The following is an 11,268-nucleotide window of genomic DNA, read 5'->3' as shown; positions in this document are numbered from 1 at the left end:
TTAAATAAAAGCAGCTTGTACCTAGCATCTGAATAGAGTCAGAGCACTTAAGTGTTTTAAGTTAACTTAAAACACTTCAAATTTGATTTAAACAGTCAAGAACACCTCTACGATTAGAAGTTACTATGGAGCATTCAAATGCCAGCTCTCACAAAGGTCACTGCCTGTACAATAGCAGCACATCACAGGTCCTATTTAACACTCGGTTGACACTAGAGAAAATATACATGGCTCACTAGGGGCTGCCTTCAGCCTTTGACTGCCTCAGCAGCTGCTGAGAGGCAACTCTCCCCCTCTGATTCAAGAGCACGTCAAATAAGGTACAGCCTCCTTCATCACAGCTCATTCCTCCATCCTCTTCCACTCTAGAAGCCCAATCTATCCTTCCCTCATTCTCCAGTAAAGAAAGAAAACTAAAATCCCAAATGCCCCCTGCTTCTCCTCAAGAAATTTCTAGTCATAGATGATTACTTTAAAGCCTTCTTGAATTTAGGAGAACAAAGTAATCTGGAAGTGATATGGGGGAGAGGAGAATGCTCTACAGTGAATTCCACAATTTATTTTTTTCTACTTTAGATACGCAAGCAAAAACCAAGGCGAGACAGGACTGAAGACACAAAAGAACTGACAGAACACCACTAGTCTCTCCTACTTCTGGTCATTCTTCTTTCTCTTCCTTTCAATTATGCAGGGAGAAAGTTCTTTGCACATAATTAAATTAATATTTATATTAAAATATATACAATAATGCAGAATTAGCATTTACCTATAAAAGCTATGAGGGAAAGGGGAAGAGTTACAGCAATCCTCTGAGCTATAACAATCCTCTAATAAGTGTAACCAACAGCACTTCATTGCCATGGTGAAAATGTGGAAGTGAGTTTACAGTATTTAAACAGACCTTGTTTATTTTGAGAATAGGGTAGGGAGGGAAGTGGGGAAAATAAGCTTTACATCAGCATTCTTACCTTGGTTATCTTCTGAGACACCTGGATGCGAGAGATCCAAGATGATTTGTTCCTTAGGTACTTTAGGATCATAGATATGGAGCTTTGCTCCTTCATCCATTAAATACTTGCTAATGTAGATACTGGATGACTCTCTAGGGAAGTGAATCAATCAGTTAAAGAAACAGAAGGCATGTTCTAAGTAATGGAAGTCTTCAAGTGTCATGATACGCGCAATGCCAGAGCTTTTATACCAGTTTTGCATTAAACATCTTACTGGTAATCCATGCCAGGAGCAAACATGGAATCTTGAGGGACACCAAGGACAGTAATATGAAAAACTAGTTTACATCTCTTTTGCTGAATCACGCAAGAAAGATACTAAGCCCCGGGACTCCTATTGACCATAATTAACAAGGCATCGAGCTTTCAAGCATTCCCCACAAACTGCAGTTGGAGAGTTGTATCAAGTTTGAGCTTTACAAGAAAAACAGAAACAAAGCTGAAACAACACTTCACACAGCAATTTAGAACCAGTTGCAAAGTGTTTGTATTCTTTTCTGTGGAGAATGGAAGGACTCTCAAAATCTATCATTGATTATGCAAGTTAATAAGGACTAGAGTTATCTGTTCTAGCTTCCGAATGATTCAAGTATGTTGTAGAAGTCAAGAATCAATTGTCCCACCTACTTCTGGAAGACTGAGCCTTGTTACAAACCAATTCACTCAAGAGAGGTTAAGGGTCCCATGTCTGATCTGTTTTTATTAATGCAATTCAGTTGGGTGGTTTAGCTGCATAGCTGGTGATATCCATGTTAGTGAACTGAACTTGCTTTCTTACCTTGTGTCCCCAGTGTCCTTTTTGAAGGCAAACCCTAAAATAGCAATCTTCTTATCAGTGACAGTATTGAACAAGCTGTCAATAATGCGGGAAGCAAATCTTCTTCTCTGATAATCATTCATGTCTATTACCTGAAATTATATTAAAACATGATGGTACAGAAGGGAGCCCTTTTAAACCATATACCAGTTGTATTGACAATCAAGCCAAGCCACCCACACATAAGTTTAACAAAGGCTTAAAAGAGAAAGCCAAGTATTTTTACTCAGTATCGTAAATGATCCAAAGATAAATTTAGTTAATTTATCAAATTCTGAGACAAATACTATTTTAATCAATGACTGTAGATGCATATAAATGCATACTATCATGCATTATCTAGTTCAATAAGGCTAGGACTTTTTCAGATTCCTTTTTTTTTTTTTTAAATCTACAACTTATTGTATTCTAGGCAGAAACTGGGAAAGCAATTTCAGTGTTACAGTACTTGATGTCACATGGAAATCCCATCGCCAGACCCACACTTACATGCCATGTATAACAACTGTGAGAACATTTTTAGCCTTTTTAATCTACAGTAACAGATTTCAGTACACAAAACTAGTGTGGTTAAATGAGATTTTAAGTGCCTCACTTCTGTTATTACACAAAGGTGGGTTCACTCTGATTGTTCCTGTACTTTCCTCCAGCCTACTTAATACTTTGATCTCCAGCCCTTAACACAGAGGGCAGTGGATCACTAGCAGAATAGGAAAGGTAGGTTCCCCACCTAGTCAATGTTCAATGTGGACTGGAAAGAACTACACTTCCTTCTCAACCTTTCAACTCAAATCAAGAATTAACAGCAGTAGCCTACGAAACATGAGGTACAAACTATACAGCATAGAAGATATTGGTGAACTAGATTTATTTGAGGACAAGAAATAGAGCAGTGAGATTTATGCAATTCAACAAGGTGGTGATGAGGAACAAAGGTAACAGTTGACAGGATAAGGAGGACACATTTCTTTCTGTAATTATGTTTTCAAGGAATGAAGATTTGAGTATTAGAGAGCCCTGTCCTGTCTAAAGGCCAGAGAGAATAAAAGTTAGGATTGTGGGGCTGCTTTGATCAGCATATCCTCTGAAATTTGCATCCTGTCCTCAGGCTGCTCTGAGGTCGCCCACATGGAAGCACTGGGATGAGCTGTTGACAGTGCAGTGCCCAGGCCACAAAGAAGGGGTTCACACCACTGCTTGTGTGTGCATTACATGGCTTGACCAGTGTGGGTTGGAGCAGAGACTCCTGCAAGATGACAGTGCTCTGAGTAAGCAGGAGGTGTAGGTAAGGGGTTGCACTACATGAACACAACACACTCTACTTTATCCTAACATTGCAGCAGCTATTCTTATTATCCAATTTGTCCACAGCTTAAGCCATATAGAAGCACTGCAAAGAAATGCTCTTAAAACAGAGTAAAAGAGCATAAAAGCATTAAAAGCACTTTAAACTAGTTTGTTTACATTAACAATGCAGCCTTTTAGGCTTTTATTAAATGAAAAGCCATCTCCACACAGAGCAAACAGTAAGTGTTCCTGTGCCTCTGGGTTGCCAAGATACCAAACAGGTTGCATTTTGAGAAGAACTCTTGTGATCTCGAAGGAGAGAGCCAAACCAATCTGTCTCCTTCAAGACAGTATTAATTTTTCCCTATTCATTAGATTATCATTCAGGTAACATGGTTAGTTCCTGCAGCTCCTGCTGCTTCAGGGATTGCCTGTTGTCTGCTTACATCTTACACTGATTAAAAGCAGTAGTTCTTGAAGCAAATACCAGAACCTAGGGCTCCTTCTCTTTCCTACTGTGACAACACATCCAAGTCCTACACCAAAACGAACCTCTCCTGGATGCTTGCACAAGGTTCACACAGTATGATAGTCTTGGCTTCACTGATGAGATTGCAAGTCTCTCCACCATGGACTAGACTATCCTACTGAAGTATGTTTTTGAGGATGGTGTCAATCTGAACTTCTTCAGAGGCAGACAGCATAAACCCCATGTCCTCCTTGCCCCAAGCAATTGATGTAAGAATTATAGTTACAAATAAGTAACTAGGTTGCTGAGTAGCCCCTGGTTGGAGGTTAAGCTATCTCAACAGGATGCAGAAAGCCATCAGACATCACAGGTAATGCAAGAAGCTGACAGAAGTCACAGCTAGTACTGCGAGGGATGGCCGAGTTTGACAAGCAGTTACGGATTTCAGTATAGATGTGGCATAACCAACAAGTGATGAAAGAGTAATTATGGGCAGGTTGTTTATTTAGCAGCAGACTGGAATGGAGAAAAGTGAGGGGAAAAAAGGCTAGCCAAAAGGAACACTGAAGAAAAAGAGGAAAGATGCTAATAAGGTAGGAAAATCACGTGCTTGGTATTTTGGGGGCATCTGCTAAGGAGTCTTGAAGTTGATCACAACAGCCTAAATGAGAACAATAAACCAAAGCTGCTGTTCTGACCATACCACATATGTCAAAGCTGCTTCCCCAGTCAGAACTGGGAAGAGGGGTGAGATGCTTTCACTGGTTAACAGGGAAACACTTGCTAGTACAGACTGAGCATCCTGGTATTGCTGTGCTGGTGCTAGGCCTGAGAGCATCCACATCTTCCCAACCATTCCTAACATTAACCAGGGAACAACAGCAACCATGTCTATTTAAAAGACCAGAAACTCCTGCTGAGTTTTTTCAGAAAGGGAACTGTAAAAGTAGACTCTGAGGAAACAATCATAAGCTCTGAATTCAAAGTGGACAGAGATAACCAAGTGCAAGAGGAAGACTGGAGTCTAAACATGCTTGTGCTTCACATTTTCTACTGCTGCTTCTAGACAGCTTCCCAACCCATTTGATCCAGACAACTTAAGTCACCTCAAAAAAGCCTGAGCACCCACAAGTATCAAATGCTAGCGTTAGGCTGAGGGCCCTAAAGTGTAAACATGATCAACATTAAGTTGTCCACTTCTTAAAAGCTGAAACACAGATTACATGAGGTCAGTGCTCAAAAGCTCAATGCCTGAAAGCTGAATGATGAAGAAACACCACCCCCTCAAAAAATAAAATAATCAGTGAAGAACTTGTACCTGTTGCCAGTAGCGGGCTACTTCAGGTAAGTTCAGTGCCTCACAGAGGTACACTAAATTCAAGACATCCTTCTGAAAACAGCTACCTCCAAACCCTGAAAGAGAAAATTGTTATTTTACAGGTGACTAAGGTACTATTCTAACCCCAATCTTTGGGGTTGTTTTTGGCAATCACTGACACAGTCAGCATTATGCTCCCCAGTATTTCACTGCTAGCAAATGAAAGCATTAATAACATCTTAAAATCCAATTCCTGGATCTACTTACTTTGTCAGTTACAGAAGCCCTAAAATCTGCTTCAGGTCCCACTGAAGTAAGTGGAAGTTTTAACCCAGTCTCAGAGAAACATGTAATAAGATATATTCTATTTTTTTGTTATTAAAAGTGGGTGGACAAGCTCCTGGGTTTGCTCTCCCTCCACCCAAAGATTTAGAGGAATATTTCTCAGAACAAGTATATTAAGATTAGATTCTTTCTCCCTCCACCCCCAAATGGATATATTTAATTATTGCCAAGAATCAAAGATCACCACAGCTAAGGGAGAACTGAGACAATTAATAGAAGGATCCTTGACCCCTAGAATTTTGCTCAGCAGAGTCCCAGAAGCAACACATTGTAGAACAGACCATTTCAGTTGGTAGGGACCTACAACTATCATCTAGCCCAACTGCCTGACCACTTCAGGGCTGATCAAAAGTTAAAGCATGTTAAGGGCATCGTCCAAATGCCTCTTAAACATTGACAGACTTGGGGCATCAACCACCTCTCTAGGAAGCTTGTTCCAGTGTTTGATCACCCTCTCTGTAAAGAAATGTTTCATAACATATAGTCCAAACCTCCCCGACACAGCTTTAACCATTCCCAAGTGTCCTGTCACCAGGAGAGCTCAGCACCTCCCTCTCCACTTTCCCTCCTCAGAAAGCTGTAGAGGGCAATGAGGTCACCCCTCAGCCTCCTTTTCTCTGAACTAAAGAAACCCAAAATCATTAGCTGCTCCTCATAGGTCACACCTTCCAGCCCTTTCACCACCTTTGTGAATTCATCCTACAAGTTAGAAGTTGCCATCACACGTTCTGACACAGAGCCATCCCATTCCTCAGGCCACTGGCAGCAACTCCAGAACAAAACTGCAGCAGTTACAAGACATCTTGGAAAGCACCATCATCAGTGACGCTTCAGAAAAATAAAGTTGCAACTTTTCTTTCCAGTGTCCCAAGCAGGATAAGCTGTGTGCTCTGAACTATCAGGTTTCAGATTGCCAGTGTCTAGAACAACCTCAGTCCTAGACATTTTACCAGAAAAACTGATTTATGTTAGTACTCTACAGCAACATTTTCACACACACATGCTGTAGAAGATCTTAGATTATCAGATCACTTATTTCAAAACACTACTAGTAGACCTATTGCACTATTAAACAGAAGGCCAGAAGAAGGGGTGGGGGGAGGATTTTTCATTTACCAACACTGGCTTTGAGAAACTTATTTCCAATTCTTTGGTCTGTTCCAATAGCTCTTGCTACTTCTTCAACATCTGCTCCTGTAGCTTCACACAGAGCACTGATTGAGTTAATGCTGCTGATTCTTTGGGCAAGGAAAGCATTAGCTGCCTGTAAATGAAAAACATTGTTAAGAACTTGAGTCTTCCAGAAACCAAGATGCCCATAGACCCAACAGAGTTACTACTGGAAGGATTACTTTAGTATCTATGTAACTCTGTTGAGATACCAAATGGTAACATAGTTACTACTGGAAGGATTACTTTAGTATCTAGGTAACTCATGTTACCATTTGGTATCTCAACAAACTAGTCTAATACATCAATGCCAGTTAATAGGGTCTAAGTAAAATAATGTAATGCTTAACTTGCAGACTTTGAAACATTTTATGATTGTAACCAGTTTCTGCAGCACTGGAGGTTTACGCTTAGTAATAAATAACACAGCAATAAAAGTGAGAAAAGGATTTCAGGGAAAGCTGGTATCATCTATTAGCTTAACTGAGATCACTGGAAAAGATTAATATCCTTTGACATATATGCTGGCTCCACCCAACATCATCTGTCTTTCCTAGCTGTGTCACTCAGGGTCAGTAAACTTCTGCATCTGAGCTCTGCCTCGCTTACAGGCTTTGCTCATTGCGGACAACAGCAGCGAGCAACACTGACCAGCTTAGAGAGTTCTGATGACCAGGTATTGGTTGTGAGGATTTTTTCTTTGGGCACCCAGTGCTCATAAACAGCACAAAGAGCACGGACAGCTTTCTGTCCCTCTGGAGAATCATCTCCACCGATAAGCACTCTGTCTGGGTTCTTCAGGTCATTGATGGCTGTTCCTTCTGCGAGGAACTCTGGGTTAGACAGCACCTACAGGCACAGAAATAAAGAACAACAGATAAAAGCCAAAAGCAACAACCAGCTTTTAAATATACAACTCAGTTTACACTTACCTGCAAATCCAAGTTAGGCTTCGTATTAGCATCAAATATCCGACGGATGCTCTCTGCAGCACGAACTGGAACTGTGCTTTTCTCAGTGACGATTTTATAGCCATTTGAGTTTTGTACAATTCGTCTAGCACAAGCTTCAATGTATTTCAGATCAGCTGCTCGGCCTTTTCCCATGCCATAGGTCTTTGTTGGAGTGTTAACCTAGTTACAAATACATGGAGGGGGAAGAAATGTTACAGGTCTCTCAACACAATAGCTACTGACAAAGTGAAGTTGTTAAAGGTGACAGACATTTTCCTTCCCAGAGTCCAACTTGCTTCTGCCCCAGAATTATTCTAGTTACCATATCAGATGAACAGCTATTAGCTTTCTCAATTACCCATTTTGTCTTCTAAACAAAGCCCATTGGCCTCTATTCAAATAGCATTTAAACAATAGCAATCCAGAGCAGCTCTGCGGGATTTGGTGAAACTTAGTCCTTATTCTGGAAACACCAGTAATTTCTTCATTATTACAGCCAGCCAACTTTTGTTTCTGTTCCCACATCAGAAGTGTGAAAATTCACATTATAAGAATTTTGGAGCTAGTTATGGTTTAAACCCACTTTGCAGAGAAACTTAAGTGTAGAGCCGCTGAAAATTGCTATACTGAAGTACACAGAAAAGGCAACATGAGAGAACACACGTCATTTAGATTAAGACAGAGTCTCCTTTTCATTACAAACAAAGAAGAAATGGCAACAACACGTAAAACACAACGGCATGTTTTAAGCCAAGGACAAGTGGCAATATATGGCCTGTATTAGTGGCAGCCATCCAACCAAGTAGCATTTATTTTAGACTTAATGAATGGAGAAAAATGCTATCAAAAAAGAGAACTCTGTACTGAGGTGCCCTAACAAAGAGGAGTTCTCAACAAAAGAGGATGTAAGTAACAAAAATAACTCAACTGTGGCCTACCAAGATGAATAGCAATCAGTTCTTTTGGATTCTACATTAGGAATAACCTTCTAGATTACAAAAGGTCACAGTGTTGATGTTTGACTGGAACCCCTTCCTAGTGGTGTCAACAGCTTAGAAATATTGAAACTAGAAAATTTAAAGCCAGCCCCTCTTCCATTAATACACTAGTTTTTGAAAGCTTCTAGAAATAAGTCATCTTTGTAACCCAATAATCACTATATGATTTTGCATCCCTGTCTAGGAACCATATCAATATTATTAAAGTCTCAGATTTCCATAGTACACTGCAATCACAGATCTGCACTACATGCTGCTCTATGACCCCATACATCTAACTAAGCTAAACATTATCATTTTCTTTAGAGCCTGTTCATTTGTTAAATGTTCTACTGGCTACAAGAAACAGATAAAAATAAAATGAAAACCTTACTTAACACTTTTCTCACACTACACAGAAAGATAAGGAGAAAACTGTGACACAGTGACTTGACACTGCTAACTGAATATATATGACAAAACAAAGGCCTCTTCTTAACATAAGAGAAACACAATGAATTGATAAGAAAGAAAAAAACCACATACACACACAATAACCTCCCCCTAAACTTACAGAAATAAATACAAGATCAGCTTCTCTAATGGCATCATCGATACTAGTAGAAAAGAAGAGGTTTCTTCCTCGACAGGATTCTACCACTTCTTTCAATCCTGGCTGAAAGAAAAGCAGAAAAAGCAGTTAAGGTTAATGCAGTTCAAAAAACTGTAAACTGCATGCCTAAACAAACAGTGGATCATTTCAGAAACAGAAAGGTTTTTTCCTTCCCCCTTCAGTGTAGCACGTTTTCAGTCTGCCACATGTGAAGTAAAGCTTCTGCAGATCTACATAGTGAAAAAAATGAAGCCCTTTCTTATTCAAAACACTCAAAATGCTGTCTCAAAACTTCCAGCCACACCGAGTTGTTATTTGCACAACCAGATTTTAGGCTCCAGCTATTCCCATGCTCAAGTCTATTACTACAAGCAACAATTAAAGAGAGACCTACAGAGTGATGTTAAATAGATCCAGTAAGTAAAGTCTTACAATATTCTCTAGGCTGCAAACAAAAAAGGAGAGTTGGGACCACCTCCTCCCTCAGCTACACATTTCATGACCTCCCCAACATCAGATATAAAACTAATTCAGCACAGAAGAGCCACAAAGAAGTCTTCTACCAAATCAGCAGAGACACACAGGAGGCAAAGACCACTCCTTTTGGCAACCACTCATATTTGGACCAGATTAAACTTATCACGGCACCACACCTGCAGCATGGAAGAATCACAGGCACAATTTGATGAGATTCTTTCCAGAGACACATACTATGCTGAAACATTTTCCCTTCCCTTAACACCTCCACTCAGACAAGAGAAGCAGGTGGCCACATATACATGTATTAGAATGGTCTATAAAATTATTTAACTAAGATTTAGTTTCCATAGATAAAGAAGTCTTTACTTTTGTTTGAAAAACAGTCATACACCATGACCTGGCAATCAGATCTCCAACTGGAGAGACGCCTATCATGACATGAAATATTTGAGTAAGTGCCAGAAAGGTAAAGGTTCAAAGGGAGAGAGGAAAACAAAGCAGGAGCTTTCTCATGCAAGACATTTTTGCTGTCTCACTTTATACTAAACACCTACTTGAAAGGACAATAGAGGTCAGCACAGGCAGAATAACATGTGTTACACCCTATCAAATATTCCAACAGTGGTCTTACTGGGATGTAAATAGAAAGGCAGCCCACTAGACAATTTCTGGCACTGGAGAGAAAAAATGCAAAACAAAAATCAAAAACCTCACTGTGCAATGACTCCATTTTACAACTGTCTGAACTAATTCTTGGCAGTTTTCATACATTCTTTGTAAGTGAAGGACACCATTCCAGGAAACAGATGTTGTGAGCTTTGCTTGGGTTTTCTGTTATTATTGTCTGGGGTTTTGTTTTGTTTGTTTGTTTTTAAAAAAGGCATACCAAGACTAACTACTTTAACTCATTCAGTCTAAGGGTTCATAGAAAAAGTACTTGCTTTCATGATCTTCATTCATTTCTCACCTGCTAATCTGAGCATTATACACATTTTCCTTTGAATACAGAGTATTCCTTGAACATGAGTGTGACAAAGGAGGTCTATTCATCTTTGCTTAAAGAGTCACAGCATAGGTTTGTTTTAAGAGGAAAAAATAAAAAGCCCAAAACTACATTAGTGTTACAACACAGACAGGATTCAGAAGACTTCTTATAGCAAAAGAGTAACTGTTAGTACCAGGCAACATGCCTTTGCAAGCCAAATTAAGATAAGTTTTCAGTCCTATTAAAGAACTCAAACCTATTAAAACTATTAATACATGAAAGAATGAAGGAAAGAAAAAAAAAGAGAGACCTGTTCTTTAAGGGTAGAAAAGAATGAAAACCAGCAAGTGGTAAGAGAAGCAAAACAGAAAAATGCTTTATATATCTTCAAATTAAAATCATTCCGTAATGAAGGAGTGCTAGTGTGGTACACTTAAAAATTTTTATCTGGCCTAGCCTTCTCAGGCCAGATTGGAGGTTTATGGTACCAGTGAATCAGGAACATGACTGTTCCCATCTTACAACAGGGTTAAGATGGGCAGTGCAGATTGGATTTTGGCAGTATTCAGAATAAGAACAGAGCTTCCACCCAGTATTACACATTCATATTGTGCTACAACACAGCAGATAATACCTATAACTAAGCAACAGTACTACATTATGATTAAATCAGGTCCCAAAAGAAAGTCAGTATGTTTCAGCCCAATTCATTATATATACAATTACATTTTTCCTTACTAGGCCCTTCATATACAATCCTTAAATACCTGCCTGCACCAGACATATTACTTTATTTCAAAAAAGTCTGGTTTAATGAGCAGTAGTGACAAGCAGCTGTTCCAGA

At 39.5% G+C, this 11,268-nt stretch overlaps 1 protein-coding gene across 1 annotated transcript in view; it reads right to left on the bottom strand.

Moving 5' to 3' along the window:
- Nucleotides 1–968: 968 nt before the first annotated feature.
- The window catches only part of UGDH (UDP-glucose 6-dehydrogenase), a gene marked incomplete at its 3' end in the record, with an annotated part of 10,604 nt that continues 304 nt past the window's right edge, over nt 969–11,268 (bottom strand). Inside the window, exons 2-8 of the mRNA XM_010168646.1 lie at nt 8,921–9,022; nt 7,349–7,549; nt 7,068–7,265; nt 6,363–6,510; nt 4,902–4,996; nt 1,789–1,919; nt 969–1,102 (exon numbers count right to left, since the gene is read on the bottom strand). Of these exons, the coding sequence (XP_010166948.1) occupies nt 969–1,102; nt 1,789–1,919; nt 4,902–4,996; nt 6,363–6,510; nt 7,068–7,265; nt 7,349–7,549; nt 8,921–9,022 (1,009 nt within the window). The remainder of the gene's footprint in view (nt 1,103–1,788; nt 1,920–4,901; nt 4,997–6,362; nt 6,511–7,067; nt 7,266–7,348; nt 7,550–8,920; nt 9,023–11,268) is intronic.

This window comes from Antrostomus carolinensis, unplaced genomic scaffold (genome assembly GCF_000700745.2).
Source record: "Antrostomus carolinensis isolate BGI_N321 unplaced genomic scaffold, ASM70074v2 scaffold33635, whole genome shotgun sequence".
Lineage (NCBI taxonomy): Eukaryota > Metazoa > Chordata > Aves > Caprimulgiformes > Caprimulgidae > Antrostomus > Antrostomus carolinensis.
This window is presented reverse-complemented; position numbering and strand designations above follow the sequence as displayed.